Source organism: Haliotis rufescens, unplaced genomic scaffold, assembly GCF_023055435.1.
Source record: "Haliotis rufescens isolate VD_foot unplaced genomic scaffold, xgHalRufe1.0.p SCAF_72, whole genome shotgun sequence".
Classification (NCBI taxonomy): Eukaryota; Metazoa; Mollusca; class Gastropoda; order Lepetellida; family Haliotidae; genus Haliotis; species Haliotis rufescens.
Genome location: NW_025964364.1, coordinates 196,689 through 213,666, shown reverse-complemented (window position 1 = coordinate 213,666; position 16,978 = coordinate 196,689). Strand labels below are relative to the sequence as shown.

Genomic DNA, 16,978 nt, shown 5'->3' with positions numbered 1-16,978 from the left:
CTACAGTGTCTACAAAGCAATGTCTCCAGTGTTTACAAAGCAATATCTTGTGTCTAAAAAAGCAATATCTACAGTCTCACAAAGCAATGTCTACAGTGTCTACAAAGCAACTTCTACAGTGTCTACAAAGTGATGTCTACAGTGTCTACAAAGCAATGTCTACAGTGTCTACATAGCAACATCTACAGTGTCTACATAGCAATGTCTACAGTGTCTACATAGCAATGTCTACAGTGTTTACATAGCAATGTCTACAGTGTCTACAAAGCAATGTCTACAGTGTCTACAAAGCAACATCTACAGTGTCTACAAAGCAACGTCTACAGTGTCTACAAAGCAATGTCTACAGTGTCTACAAAGCAATGTCTACATTGTCTACAAAGCAATGTCTACAGTGTCTACAAAGCATTGTCTACAGTGTCTACAAAGCAATGTCTCCAGTGTTTACAAAGCAATATCTTGTGTCTAAAAAAGCAATATCTACAGTCTCACAAAGCAATGTCTACAGTGTCTACAAAGCAACTTCTACAGTGTCTACAAAGTGATGTCTACAGTGTCTACAAAGCAATGTCTACAGTGTCTACAAAGCAATGTCTACAGTGTCTACAAAGCAACATCTACAGTGTCTACAAAGCAATGTCTACAGTGTCTACAAAGCAACTTCTACAGTGTCTACAAAGTGATGTATACAGTGTCTACAAAACAATGTCTACAGTGTCTAAAAAGCAATGTCTACAGTGTCTACAAAGCAATGTCTACAGTGTCTACAAAGCAACATCTACAGTGTCTACAAAGCAACTTCTACAGTGTCTACAAAGTGATGCATACAGTGTCTACAAAACAATGTCTACAGTGTCTAAAAAGCAATGTCTACAGTGTCTACAAAGCAATGTCTACAGTGTCTACAAAGCAATGTCTACAGTGTCTACAAAGCAACTTCTACAGTGTCTACAAAGTGATGTATACAGTGTCTACAAAACAATGTCTACAGTGTCTAAAAAGCAATGTCTACAGTGTCTATAAAGCAACATCTTGTGTCTACAAAGCAACATCTACAGTGTCACATAGCAATGTCTACAGTGTCTACAAAGAAATGTCTATAGTGTCTACAAAGCCATGTCTCCAGTGTCTACAAAGCAATGTCTACAGTGTCTACAAAGCAATGCCTACAGTGTCTACAAAGCATTGTCTACAGTGTCTACAAAGCAATGTCTCCAGTGTTTACAAAGCAATATCTTGTGTCTAAAAAAGCAATATCTACAGTCTCACAAAGCAATGTCTACAGTGTCTACAAAGCAACTTCTACAGTGTCTACAAAGTGATGTCTACAGTGTCTACAAAGCAATGTCTACAGTGTCTACAAAGCAATGTCTACAGTGTCACATAGCAATGTCTACAGTGTCTACAAAGCCATGTCTACAGTGTCTACAAAGCAACATCTACAGTGTCTACAAAGCAATGTCTACAGTGTCTACAAAGCAACTTCTACAGTGTCTACAAAGTGATGTATACAGTGTCTACAAAACAATGTCTACAGTGTCTAAAAAGCAATGTCTACAGTGTCTACAAAGCAATGTCTACAGTGTCTACAAAGCAACATCTACAGTGTCTACAAAGCAATGTCTACAGTGTCTACAAAGCAACTTCTACAGTGTCTACAAAGTGATGTATACAGTGTCTACAAAACAATGTCTACAGTGTCTAAAAAGCAATGTCTACAGTGTCTATAAAGCAACATTTTGTGTCTACAAAGCAACATCTACAGTGTCACATAGCAATGTCTACAGTGTCTACAAAGAAATGTCTCCAGTGTCTACAAAGCAATGTCTACAGTGTCTACAAAGCAATGTCTACATTGTCTACAAAGCAATGTCTACATTGTCTACAAAGCAGTGTCTACAGTGTCTACAAAGCCATGTCTCCAGTGTCTACAAAGCAATGTCTACAGTCTCACAAAGCAATGTCTACAGTGTCTATAAACCAATATCTAGTGTCTACAAAGCAACATCTACAGTCTCACAAAGTGATGTCTACAGTGTCTACAAAGCAATGTCTACAGTGTTTACAAAGCAATATCTACAGTGTCTACAAAGCAACATCTACAGTGTATACAAAGCAATGTCTACACACTTGATACCGAAGAGTCAATAATTCTACTTTATACCACCCCTTTGATAAAGTCAGATTTCAGACATCGGTAGAAAACCTGTCATAAAATAAATTAAGCCATGTTACTGAATTAAGCAGCATTCGAACGAGTTTCATGCAATGACTGAGTATTACATAAGGACCTCTGTGCCATAAGTAAACAGCGAGCACATCACAGCTTCACCCCTGATGTTCTACCGACAATCTTGTGTACCCTCAAGAGTCAATTACTGCTTTTGCTACTAAAGAAAGCTTATTAGTTATATTATATATTATATTATATTCAGCTGGGTACAGCAATTCACTGTGCAGAGTTGTGGCCCTTAGCTGAACCAGGTTTTAAAGTGTTTGGGTCATCATTATTACTGACCAAAGCGACAAACCTGCTCCAGATCCAACTGTTTGTGCTCAAATGTTCCACTGGAAGCCAATCATGTCTTAGGCAAATTAGCAAATTAAGTAAGCCACAGGCTTGTTTTCCGATCAAGCTATATAAATAAAAAAATTAAAAAACATGATTACCATTCTTTCAAAAACAGGCAAACTCTGACCTTGAATGAATTTTGTTCAGTCTCCAAGAGGCGAAATACATACAACAATCAACCATAAGGTCAAAGTCTTTGCAAGTGCTCCGAATGTTTCACTCCTGTGAGACCCGTGAAGATCAGTGCTTGCTGTAAAAGGTGACATTGTTTGTTGTAAGAGACAACTAACGGGATCGGGTGGTCAGGCGCGCTGACTTGGTTGATGCATGTCATCATATCCCAATTGCGTGGATCGATGCTCATGATGTCAATCAGTGGATTGTCTAGTCAAGACTCAATTATTTACAGACCGCCGTCATTTGCTGGAATATTGCTGAGTGCGGCGTTAAACAACAAACAAACAAACAAACACGACTGGTTCACCTCGATTGGGTTCACAGGTTTGTATACAGTAACCTCTATCACCTGAATGCATTCAGCACTATGATGTGTAATAGGTTATGGTATTTGTTTGTGGCTCAAAGCGCACTCGGTTGGCGGTTGTTGTTGTTGCTGAATGGTTCCTCTACCTGTTTGCGTTATCTCTGTGTCCGGCATCTTTCCTTGTTTTTGCTGAAAAGTGACATGCTAGAATCATTACTGAAAATCCTGTGACAAACGAGTAATCTACTGAATGTCTTGCGCTCCAAATAATGAATCTGACATCAACAAACAGGATAACAATCTTACTTTCTTGTCAAAATTATTGTCTGTATAATTGTTGAGTCAAGTACGTGAAATATGAGATATCAAACATTAGTTATCATTGTTTATAATTCTGAAAAAAGCTACTTCTTATACATCATTGCCATCATCCTGTCAGCTGATCTTAATTAGTTGTGGATAATAGTTTCCTCCACCACTGTACAGGTGGAAGTCTCACTCCTTTCCCGATATCCCGCATCCAACTAGATGTAGATCATTGGGGAAGGTGGCTGGGATTACTCCTGTTACTATTGTTTGATAATTCCTGCAAATACCCTACCTCTATTACATTATTGCCGGAGTAGGCACAGGTAGGTCCTGACATCTCGTTATACTAGGGCTGATGACAGCAAATCCTTAGTTATAAAGAGATCATAGCATAAACTCTCAAGCCGCCATGAAATATAATCAGAACATAACCTCTGAGCGGTCCAATACTTGATTATTCCACTGAATTACTGTCCAGCTGTTGTAATTTTAGCAAAATCTAAATATTTTGTACATTTGTTTGAGGAGCAAAACAAAGCACATCTTCCCAGTAGAACACGCGCTGGAGTGTGAATTGGTTGTGACGTCATGATCTGTCACATGACAGCGGCAATGGGTCCTGAAAAAGGTAGACTGAAGATTGAAACAACATTTTTCTTCACCCAGGTTCTTGTGATGTCACTTCCTGTTATGACATCATTTCTAGTGGACTTAATCATCACTCTAGATTTTATCATGTGATTTCAGCCGTTAACCCATGATCTGCCCTACACACAGCAGACAAATGATCACAAGGTTAACTCATCTTACAAAGCTGAGGCTGCTGAGGGCAATCATCAATCCGATGGAACATCACTTAGTAAACATTTGTGAATGTGTTGTGAGATTTCCACTGGCAACTAGACACCTCTTGGTCTGTGGAAACAGCCTTCCATGGTGCTGAGCTGGTGGACAATGCTCGGATTCCATGGGCTCTCCTAACACTGGAGTGGAAAGTTGTGCATGACAGAAACTTTCAGTCACAATGGTCTATAGCCATCCTGCCTCTGTAGCTTTTGTTGTCTTCATCAGAAGCTGTTTTGCAGGAAATAAAGGGAAGTCTTCTGTGTCTTGAGTCTCTGTTGCTGCCAGATAATTGTTCTAGTGCATGTACAGGACATAGAAATCTATCCGGATGATCCACTGTTTTGTTCAGAGGAGGTATAGCATAGTGTCTAAGTCCGCTTGGTTCCTAAAGGAATTCTTAGTTGTGATTTCTTCTGTATCACCCGTGAAACCAGGGTCTAGATTTTCGAAATGCTCTTAGCTAGAATTAATTTTAACAAATATGTTCAAAGATAAGATACATTTTTAAACTGCCTTATACATGTTGCAGATCACACATAGCTACAACAGTTAACTTAAATCTGACAAAGAACTCAGTTGTGATGCAGATAGAAAAATGGGGTGTTTCCCCGTCGTAGGAATTTCCCAGACAATCACAACAACATGGAGAATTAACATGGAAATCATGATCACATTGCTTAACACGCATCTATTTGAATGGTTTTCCGAACATTCCTACAAATGTCCCTTTCAGCTTCTTCTTCTTCTCCAAAGCATCCACCATCTTGCCAACCGAAGCCTCAGATAGGGAGGAGCACATAGGACATCTCTCATTGAGCGGGCAAAGAGCATTTCTAGACCTGCAGTAGGTTGCGTGCAGGGCTCCCGGGACCCAGTACTTGCAGGTCTCCCGGAGCCCTTACCTTGCAGGTCTCCCGTAGCCCTTACCTTGCAGGTCTCCCATGAAACTGTACTTGCAGGTCTCCCGGAGCCCTTACCTTGCAGATCTCCCGGAGCCCTTACCTTGCAGGTCTCCCATGACCCTGTACTTGCAGGGCTCCCGAGACCCTGTACTTGCAGATCTCCCGGAGCCCTTACCTTGCAGGTCTCCAAGGACCCTGTACTTGCAGGGCTCCCGAGACCCTGTACTTGCAGGTCTTATGAGACCCTGTACTTGCAGGTCTCCTGAGACCCTGTGCTTGCAGGTCTCCCAAGACCCTGTATTTGCAGATCTCCCGAGACCCTGTACATGCAGGTCTCCCAAGACCCTGTACTTCCAGATCTTATGAGACCCAGTACATACAGGTCTCATGAGACCCTGTGCTTGCAGATCTCCTTAGACCCGGTACTTGCAGATCTCCTTAGACCCGGTACTTGCAGATCTCCTTAGACCCGGTACTTGCACGTCTCCTGAGACCCTGTACTTGCAGATCTCATGAGACCTGGTACCTGTATCATGGTGTAACATTTATACTTAGTTATCCTATAATAATTAGATCCACATCAAGTGCTTTTATGAGTTATCATGGTGTAATATTTATACATCATTTCATATAAGAGTTAAGCAAGTAATACTTGTCATCAGGTAAAATGCACATATAAAATATCAGTAGTTTCAGTTATAGCTTTTTAGACAGATGCTAGCCTAAGGTAATGGGAGCGCATCTCCTAGACATACTATTCAATAAAACAAGAGTTACGTCTACATAGAGGGTCACAGGAGACTAATCACAATTTTATTTACAAGAACAATTAACAATGAGCAAGTTACAATATCTTAGAAAAATAACTGAGGGTGCCACAGAGAGTCAGTATAACCCTCTGGGCTGTGGGAGAGAGATCTGCTTGGGTAGAGTGACTGACCCCTTCTCTGCTAAAACTTTGCTACAGTATGTATTTAACAAAAATTTGAACAATAAAAAGGGATATGATTGGTTGATACACGATTGGTTGTGCCCTATGCTAAATGAATGGCTAGACAGAGGGGAATACTTAATCCTGTTAATCCTGTTGGACTGGCACTAATCTTGTTGACATATTTACTGGATGTTTTGAAAGAGATTATGGTGACACTATAGACGAGCTTGTGTTGGGGCTAATCCTTCATGCACTATAGACGAGCTTGTATGGGGGGCTAATCCTTAATGCCCTATAAACGAGCTTGTATGGAGGCTAATCCTTAATGAGTCTAAATTGGAGTAATTGCTGAATGTTATTCTGATATAGGTGATGACAGATTACTTAAATAAAATAGTTCAAGGTAATCTATAAGACTACGTAGACATATCTTTTGTCTGGGAGATGGGATCTTGATACCTTAGGCTAGCATTTATCTAAATGCTTCAAATCAATTAAACTATGTAGACGTAACTCTTGTTTTATTGAATAGTATGTCTAGGAGATGCGCTCCCATTACCTTAGGCTAGCATCTGTCTAAAAAGCTATAACTGAAACTACTGATATTTTATATGTGCACTTTACCTGATGACAAGTATTACTTGCTAAACTATTATATGAAATGATGTATAAATATTACACCATGATAACTCATAAAAGCACTTGATGTGGATCTAATTATTATAGGATAACTTAGTATAAATGTTACACCATGATAAAAGGATTAACCGAAATTATGTTGATTAATTAATCACTGTTATCTTGCACAGTGGATATGTCAAAAGTAAGTGTTTACATGTGTAGGTTTCCTAAAGCAAAGGGAATACACTCATATCATGGCGTGAAGTGCCGTTGTAAAAACAACATACTTTGTTCAAAGGGTTAACCGATAATACGTTGATTGTATGCTCATTGTTAAAGGGGCACTGATCTAAAGCGATTCCCCGGGACTGGTTGTTGCCTTTGTTATTGTTTTTTCCCCGTGAGTACCCGGATGATACGCAACGCAACTGAGCGTGACAAAAGACTGGGCTACCGTCTGCAAGAACAGCTAAATATACTTGGAGGCAATATTTGTTTTACCCATTTTTGAACACTGATTGGTTAACCGTGATCTATAAAGATTTCGACAAAGGGCGCATGTTAATTAATTTCTTCAGCCTAAACAAACAGACAAAAAGAACAGCGGAACTCATCGGATGTCATCATTTGGAAATACCCCTGATTGTTATAGTTTAATAATAAAAAAGTATCCATGCAGTGAAAGCATTTTCGGATTTCGGAATTTCGGATTTCGGATTGCGTCATAATCCAATTACGACTCCGTTGTTGTCATCCATGTTTTCTGGTATAACCCTACACTTGTGTATTTGTTGTCATTCACTTGATGCTCAGTAAATGAATTTATTACAGGTATAATTAGAGGTAGCACCACTCAGAATACATGGCAAAGGTTCCCATTAGGCATTTCTTGTGTCTGGGGTAATTATGCAATCTAAATACGAGTTTGAAGTCAGGTGAAATGTGTGTTATGTAATATGCACATGGCAGCCCAGCAAGAGATGAATGATCAGTTGATTTACGTTTTTGTAAATCAACGGATCGTTACTAGTCATCAAAGGATTAACAGAAAACACATTGATTGTTTGTGTGGATATTCACGGATACATTCCTCGAACAAGGAAGATGCCTAAAATTATACACATAAACTTGGTAGGTTGTAATTATGATATTTGCATTTTGTTTTCCTTCATTTGCTGTAGCATTGGACAGATTCATTCTTGTTCTTCTACGTCTTGGTTGGGAAATCCTTCGATGCGCGATATACGTTGTTTTCACAAGTCTTTTCTTTGTAAGCGTGATTATAATACAGTCAATTTGAGAATGTGATTCTCTCAGGCAATTTATAAAATGTGTAAATATTTCAGTCATTTTGACTGAAAAATCTGTCCATTTCTTTTACAGAGTGACTAAAATTGATTAAGACGATCAAAAGGGCCTAAAAACATCAAAATAGATTATTATGTAGGATTAGAAGCCAAACAATATAGAAATGTACTTTTCATTAATGATATTAAACATAAAAATGTTTGGAATTCGTTGTCATAATAATACAGATGGATATATTTTTCAGACAATTTGTAAAATAACTGAATATTCAGGCATTTAATAAATTTAATAAGTAAAAATTTTGCACATTTTGACTGTAAAAATATAAACACGATAAAATAAGCAATGTTCAGGAGAAATATTTACTTTGTGATGCAAGTCAAAATAGTGAAATGAAAATCGCACAATTACCAAGCAAGTGACTTTGTCACCATTACCGATGCTACCCACAAAGAGACCTACATTTCCTTATTATTTCTATATTTCATTTTGTTGATCAATGTGACCATACGCCCTGATACTATAAATAAAAATGAAAAATGCGTTTACGAATGTCGCAGCAGAGGTCGCGAACTAGTCTAGGTTTCTGCTATATCATCCGGGTACTAACAGGAAAAAACAATAACAAAGGCAACAACCAGTCCTGGGGAATTGCTTTAGATCAGTGCCCCTTTAACATAATCACCCAAATTCAATAATCTTTAGAATCTTATGAGGTTAATTGAAATTACCAGTGATTAACTATTGGTGTGAAAAACTACCAAGTGTGCTAGATATACTCAGACTTTATTTTGAGATGCTGACTCCATCACACACCAGAGCGAAGTGAGGTTTTCCTGCCTGCCACAGTGGTGGAAGAAAACTATTACTCACACAACTAATTGAGGTCAGCTGACAATGAAGAAGATTTCTGTGGAAAATCTAAAAGATTTTTATGGTGTGATGACAAAATACAGGACAATGGCAATGATGTAATAGAGGTATGGGACTTGTAGGAATTACTCTGAATTAATTTTTCATCCCACGATTGCAGTTCTCAATGTAAAAAGAATAACTTCACCAATATGATGGAATTAACTTGTTAATGTGTACATGGTATCACGCCTGATTTGTTACATTATATCAATAATCACATGTTGATAATGAATATTACAGACTGCTGCTCAGACACACAGACATCAACTTGCCTTGTACTCTGTCAAATAGCCCGTCTTTCTCATGATATAGCTTGTAAGACCGCTTCCATTTTGTTGAATAGGTTTTCACAGTAGGAAAGTTGTTATTCATCATGGATGGCTGAAACTTTACATGGATTAACAGGGTTAGATCTAGGCTGCGTTTCTGCATCACTGACGCAATATCGTCATAATTAATGCATCAAAACTGAAAATCAGTGAAGGAACAAGACAAGGTGTTTTTTTCCTCTTTTCCATCAGTGTTTTCAGCATCTTGCCTTAACTATTGTTCACAACACGAAGTACCCTTTAATATAGCGCTAACACGATGTAGCCTTTAATATAGCGCTAACTTGGTCATAGCATGCGGTAGCACAAGGTTTCAAAAACTTACATTTTTAATAAGCTCAAATTTTACACTGACATGTTATTTTTGCCCATCTAAAAAAACATGATGACTTGATCACCGCGAGCAGATAACACCGAAAATACTAGTCCGAAAAACAAATCCGAACTGAAGTATGCAATTCAATCCCATTATTATACTATCTGGTTACAAAAACATGTTCATTGTATATCTGAACTTATGTTTGAAATATGTTTTATTAATTTTATGCAAATTTCATTTAATATTGTTGACATTAATTTCGGTGAAATCGTGTTTGAAGTGATCGGTTGCTAGCACAACTCAGATTACCACCATTGACTCCATGAAACGAACTTGAGTTGCCAGAGTATGGATACATGTATTATAAATGCCATACTTTGACTAGTTAATTTCTGGGGTTTGAATTTTGAAGTTTTCTGCTGTTTTGAAATTTGAAGTGTATTATGGACATATTCTCTCAACCATAAGAATCTTGTATACCCATAGGCCAAAAAAACAGTTTCCATGATATATATCATGAGTCTACTCACATGCTTTCTCCTGAATTCTGTCACTGCAGCTGCTAATATTTCTTTCTTGGATTGTCAAAGTACCAGTAATTTGGCAACTAATTATGAAAAAAACAAATGAAGTACTTAGTTGATGTGAACTTGAGGACTAGATACATGCAAAATCTCTTGTACATGTTCAATTTGAATCCCTACACATTCAATTCTTTCAATAATAATGGCAGATAGATATTCAATCTAACTTTCCTAAGCTTTTGTTTACTAGACCATTGTTTACTTGTGCTGTCTTTGCACTTGTCTGGACAAATCACTGAAAACTGGCATCATCATACTTAGTGGTCAGTAGAATTAAGTCCTGTTTTTGTCCAATTCGGACAACTTTTCCCTGTACCACGATACTATAGAGTTCTCTCCCTTGGCAAACTGAGAGCGAGGCCCGGCTTTTACTCGGCACTACTAATGTAAATAATGAACTTTTATCAGTAAAATTTGCATTGTTAGATAAAATAAATGACATCTGATATAGAGAACACGAATAATCATAAAGGTTAGTGAGTGCATTTTGTTCCGCTTAGCGTACATAATAAGTACTGCGATACCCCGAGGTTGCAGGCTACATGAATAGTTGGGGAAATCCAAAATGGCAGACAATGGTTGTAAAACATTTTGTATAACGAAGAAATTTCAGCAGTCCCATGGAGTTTGTGTATTTAAAAACCTTTTCCAGCCGGCACAAGCATTTTTATGTTGTTGCTCACGTTATCAACCACCACTGGTACCTTTATACCTTTAGAATACAGTACCACAAACTTTTCAAACACCTGAAAATACCCTATGACGTAATTTGTAGCATTTCGTTGCCAGTCACACCGGCGAAACAATGCCTTGTTACGTCAGGGGTCATCTAGTGTGCATAAGCTCCTCCCAGTGATCTATCATCTCTACACGCAATGTAACTGAATACGTCCAGTGGTGTTGAGAGTTTTGAATATTTGTTTACTAAATATAGCCTGTGGAAGCGCATTTTAGAAAAAGCAATAGTTTATGAAAACACTTATATTTTTTATATATTTTATATTTCGTTTTTCTCGTAATTCAAGTGGATAAAATGGTTATAAATTGGAACTAATATACATATATTATTTTTTCTGTTCATTAATTTTCATTATTATGCACAAGAATGCAGATTATTAGGGATAGTATATTGGCACTGAACACATCCAAATGTCGTTAGTGTTAGGGTAGGTTACTCCGAACTCTATCCTTAGCCCTTGGATCCCCTTTACGATCAATCACCCTTTTACGATCATTAGGGTTAGGTACCCGTTTAGTGGCTATTATAGATTATATAGCGGCTCCTAATATTCTTCACACAAAAATGTCAAGTAAAAAGGATGAGATGGTTTTGTGTAAAATATTTTGGATACTGGAAACTGTCCTGGAACATTCACACAAGCCACTTTTGTCGGCTACATTTTTTCAATACTGATTCAAAAGCGAACTCACCCTTGCAGGGGTAGAAACTCACATATTTAGTCCACTGGTCCTTATAATGATAACATATAGCAAAACCCTTAAAAATGGCAAATTTCTACTAGTCCTTATGATACCTTAACTGTTGGGGAGTTTGGCAAGGACTACATGACTAATGCCAATTTCTAACGCTGCATTGTGTTGTCACTAGCTATGCTTATTCCTCCCTCTTTCCTTACTATTATCCACATCATCCTTACAGTGTTTCCTACCACACTTCTCTGTCACAAAAATCACCTGATGAATTATTAAATACCATATCATTCATGCATACTCGCGAGTTTGACGTCTGACGCCTGGAGTCGTTTTCAGTTCGCGCCATATCAGCTCATTCCTCACCAGTCCATATCTTGTAGATTACAGAATGGGACGAGTGTGCCAAATGGCAATCGGGATCATTCGTAAGTGTCCGTGGACTAAAGTCATGAGACACCATGCCTACCCGTAACCTTCGTAAGTGTCTGTCACCTATTCGACTCTTTTCGTTCAGTTCCATAACGTTTTAGGCATGACTAGGTAAATTTGCACTAAGTTTTACCGTGTGGACGTAGCTCAGTCGGATAGCTGGCTAACAATCTGAAGGTCACGAGGTCGCGTCCGACTGATTCTTGCACAAACTGGTTGCTTTTCTCTGAGACATGTGACCAAGGCAGAGATCGTCCTCATGAGAAGTTGTGGTACTGTGTTCTAAAGGTGCTCCACCACTGGTTTGCCTGACCAGTGACAAAGTCAGTAGCCTACACTAAGTTTACAGGACACCATGATATGGGTTGACTATTGCTGAGATATAAACAACATTTATTCAATCACTCCATTTGTGTATTATTATGTTTCCTTTCCATTATGAACTGACTGGAGATATGACACGAGATAATCGAGGGACACGATACGGGCGCCCGTGATCCATCAGCAGCTGATTACTCGGGAGATTGATTAGGCCTATCTGTCTACTGGCAAAATTAGTACTCTTGAGGAATAACTTTGTTATCGCCTAAATATACTTACACTAATTGCTGTGACACATTCACTGGTTGTTGTTACTAGTCTTAGAAAAGATAGGATGCTATCATTTCTCAGGGGCAGCTACATGAAGAAACAGTGTAATTTTGTAATACACGACTCCATGTTTGTTTTGAACGGAAATGCTTACGAACTTTTCGGTAGGAGCGATATGATTGGTCAATCGATGATACAAGGAGTAACGTGCAATCTTATTGGCCTTGAAGCAGACGACTTTTTGTTATTGCCGCAATGAAAACTCAAACATGTGCTTGACCTATAAGTCACGACATTTTACAAGTGAGTTTTGTTGTGGTCTTTATTGACTTAATACCTAATATTATTAACATGCAGTCTTATCGGAATATAGGCGTGCCCCTGGAAGCGGCATGTCCATCTGTGAACAGATCGTGTTATTTATTACCAAAATAAATTTGAAATTGGATTGGCAAGCAAACAGTAAACATAATACACTAATCAGTAGTGACATGGTGATTTGGGTATGTTTTACAAAAAATATGGTTTCTTATCAATATTTAGGCGTTTCATTGAAATGAACATAGATCTTGGGGGGGGGGGGGGGGGGATAGATATCAGAAGTCTAATCAATGTCACCAATCCTTGTAAGAAATTCGTAGCCACTCCCAACTTTTAAACACAAACCTGAGCGAATTCGACGACACATTTATTAAATTGAAATTTTCTTTTCTTTGTTTCTTTGGCAGGCTCTTTTGTGAATTTAGTATTTAAAAAATACGGTAAGTAGATATTATAGTATTTCTTTTGCAGGATTAATTATTATAGAAATAAATAATTCGGTAAGTATATTTAATTAAGATGAGAAGGACAAGAGCAATTCGGCAAGTGGGGTGGATTACAGTATTATTTATTTTGTTTGTCATCATCTGGTCTGTCTGTACGTTTGTCCAGCTGTCCGCCCCAAGGCCAATTTTGTTTCCGGAGCATAACTTGAAAACCGAGGAAGTTTTTCATCCAAACTTGGTAGATCTACTAAGTGGTGACTAAGTGGAGGCGCGCGGGGGGGGGGGGGGGGGGGGGTTGTCATCTAAATCAGAACAGTGATACTGTTCCAGAGCACTATCTTAAAACGAGCCTACACCGTGCTCGTAAAGTCATCTGTCCAACTCTTGTCCTCTGATAATATATATAGCATGCACAGGTAATCAGCTAGCGAACTGAAGTACAACATGAATCGGTTCCGGTTTGAGGAATATAGACTAGTCCTCGGTTATGGATTCCAGGTACCATTCTGAATGCTGATTTTGGTCAAGGTACATTTCTGTATACCGAAATTCTTCTTAAATACGCTTTGCTCAAACTGTAAAGCCGACACCCCTGAAGCTACCGATGCTCAATATTACCTTTTAGATCACAGCAATAATAAAATAAAACAACTTGAGGTGACTTTGTAGCTCACTTAAATTTTTCTGAAACATTTGCAAATCTAAGCTTGAAAGTAGTAATAAACAGGAAAACAAGAATATGCAAACCAGAATATAACAGAGGTTTCGAACAAACAGAAGAGCATGAATATTTCATATTAAAAGGCCATTGTAGAGTAACATATCAAAATATGCCATATGACATAATATGCATACCACATACCTACTACATTTCAAGTTTCATAGGCAAAATGGCTGGATAAGCAATGGCATTTTCATTATGGCTATTTCTATATTGGATCAAATTATGCTAGCAAATTTGATAGATACCATTTCTGAGATCATTTGCACAAAATGTCAGCTTCTTTTGTCCATACCGGTTTCAGGGGATATGCCGAAAATACAGTTAATCTAGAGCTAAACCTTAAATGTTACGACGGGTGACAATGACGCCACAACTTCGGTTCAGGTGAGATCAAAATTGCCCATTAATAACAATTGATCATGTATCCGTTATTCAGAGGTATGTATTCACTATCAATGTCTAAACTGATAAACACTTAGGTTGTGGTATTTGTAGAAACATGTTGGGGTTTTGAATGGTTGACTAGATGTCATAGTGCCGATTTGTACATCCGAGTTTTCTTTCCCTGTGCACAGGTAGACCATGAACGCAGTGTGCGAGTCCCTTGACTGCCAGCATGTGCCCTCCACCCCCAGCTGCCCCAGACCAGACCCATCTGATGCCAGGGTTCCAGACGTACACTGGGGAAACAGCCCCGACATAAGTTGGTGAACCCACAAAAATATAGCAGATCAATATGAACTTTTACTCCAGATATGTCAAGATGTCATTGAATTTGGGGTGGGAGTCGCATTTTATATAGACGTTGATGGAATTGTACACGGAGCCTAGTCAAGCAGTATCTTCGCCTAGCGTTGGTACTCACCGCTTTCCCACAAAGCTAGGTTTAAAGCCTTACAGGGAATAATATGTGACCTATCCAAAAACAAAAAGTTTGAAGTAATAATATCTATCTATAAGTTGTCAATTCCTGCAGTTTGATTGGTACACCGATTTTATCTACTATATTGATGTATCTGTCCGTCTCCCTCCCACATCTTCTGCCTGCAGTGACAATGAACTGGCGGAGAGTGAGTGAGTATGGTTTTACGTCGCTTTTAGCAATATGCCAGCAATATCACGGCGGGGGACACCAGAAAATGGGCTTCACGCGGAATCGAATCTTCGGCGTGACGAGTGAAAGCTTTAACCACTAGGCTACTTGAACGTCCAGCCGGCGGAGAGGAGTGTGAACCTGTTTTTGAAACATACTGAAGTTGTGTGTTTACTTGTGGTCCCCAGGTGCACCCATCCCTCAAACCACCCTCCCAGAATTCTGTGTCGCGCAGCCAATGTGTTCAAATACATGTCATTCAATTTGGATGCTACTGCTATTTTCGATAATGTTTTCTTTTCAGGTTATAAGAGTGAACTCCTGGTCCCCTCAACACCGACCAGTCCCTCGGGAAGAAGAGTCTACTATACCCAGAGGGGCGGCGGCTTGGGTGCTGACAGCAGGTGCACGTACCTGCACGTAAGCCGGGTGCAGGGATGCAGACAGGTGCCTGATATAGAATTATGTAAGTCAAACATTCCCCTGTAACGTTTGAATTATTAAAAAGACATCATGAGGATTGCAGCTAAACCATTTTGAAGAATTACGCAGGTATGCCCAAAAGAATGAATGAGAGTGCGTAAATATGGAATTCTGGAACGGTTCTAGAGTGAAGAAGACACTGTGGGGCCTCTGTATATAAGTGTTATTCTTTCTGAGGCCAGACATTTTTATTTGTTTTTACTTATTTCTGGTCGGCGGAATAAAATAATCACTGCTTTTTCACATTTCAATTATTAAATTCGGAAATCAAGTTTAAAAGTTTACCAATAGCCATAGCTTTAAATAAGGGACAGTGTATGAGTCTGCAGTAGACCCTGATACAGCCAACATGTGGCCTCGCCGCACCAGCACTTCTCCATTTGATTTATCAGGTATGATAGGAGTTAGTTGATAACTTAAATTCATGCAGAGGTCGTCCTGTGTAATAACTAAAGTTTCCTTCGTTACAGTCACAAGTTTTGCCGAGCAGGTCGTTCCTTATACACCAAGAGGGCAAGCGCCGGCCACCCCGGGTGAGCCACGTCGCGTGACCAATAAGACATCGCCGACTTACAAAAGGGCAAAGGTTGCGAAGTCGAGACTAGCCGGTACACCTCTGTTACCGTGTTCAACATGTCACGTGAACAAAGAGAGGCAATTTAGCCTGTTCTCCGGAGATGAGATATTTGCGTAGATGGATGCACAGAGGTAGAGTTTCGTTGGTAGTTCCCGTTCCCATGCAATCTGTTACCTCTATATTTTGTTTTTTTGTTAGATCATGTCAACATACTTTTGGAGCTTACTTAATAGTGTTTCATATTTGAATCCTGTGGAAATTCGCAAACTAAATTGTTAACCGAACATTATTTGTAAAGGCCGGGAAAGTGGCGCCGGAAAACTCGTGTCGTTTCATGTTAATTCTTCCTGTTCAAAGATTAATAAATATATGTTTTAGTTTTGTTTTTGTGTCCGTGTTATTGTTCACGCAATCTTCACGTGGTGGATGTGGATGTACATTGCTATCTTTTTCCTGGAATATTTCCTTGCGTTGATTCCGTAAAACACACACACACACACACACAACACACAACACACAACACACACACAACACACACACACACACACACACATGTAATATTGTCTTTATTGAGAATTCCTGAGTAGGCTACAGGAGTAGCAACTCTTGAGTGGAGAGAGGCCGACGGACAAGATAACAATGTGCATATGACGTTAGCAGTGCTGGAGTGTGACGTCACTACCCATCCAAACGTCACCATGTCAACAGTGATGTCTACATTACATTATGTATAGCGCGAGAAGGAAGTTGATTGATT

General features: G+C 39.0%; 2 protein-coding genes across 5 annotated transcripts in view; one reads left to right on the top strand and one right to left on the bottom strand.

Annotated features, from left to right (window-relative positions):
- LOC124125966 overlaps nt 1-12,714 on the bottom strand; it is a 55,974-nt gene extending 43,260 nt beyond the window's left edge. For 3 of the 4 annotated variants that reach the window (XM_046489385.2, XM_048388481.1, XM_046489388.2), the window contains exons 1-4: nt 12,587-12,714; nt 10,070-10,146; nt 9,164-9,278; nt 3,203-3,245 (exon numbers count right to left, since the gene is read on the bottom strand). In XM_046489385.2, the coding sequence (XP_046345341.1) occupies nt 3,203-3,245; nt 9,164-9,266 (146 nt within the window). In that variant the 5' untranslated portion in view covers nt 9,267-9,278; nt 10,070-10,146; nt 12,587-12,714. The remainder of the gene's footprint in view (nt 1-3,202; nt 3,246-9,163; nt 9,279-10,069; nt 10,147-12,586) is intronic. The other variant, XM_046489386.2, reaches the window with a different exon arrangement.
- Nucleotides 12,715-12,779: 65 nt separating this feature from the next.
- On the top strand, nt 12,780-16,603 carry LOC124125976. The gene is made up of 4 exons (XM_046489398.2): nt 12,780-12,880; nt 14,644-14,771; nt 15,466-15,627; nt 16,115-16,603. Exons 2-4 carry the CDS (start codon nt 14,651-14,653, stop codon nt 16,336-16,338), a joined length of 507 nt encoding a protein of 168 aa, XP_046345354.2. The 5' UTR covers nt 12,780-12,880; nt 14,644-14,650; the 3' UTR covers nt 16,339-16,603.
- The last annotated feature ends 375 nt before the right edge of the window (nt 16,604-16,978 follow it).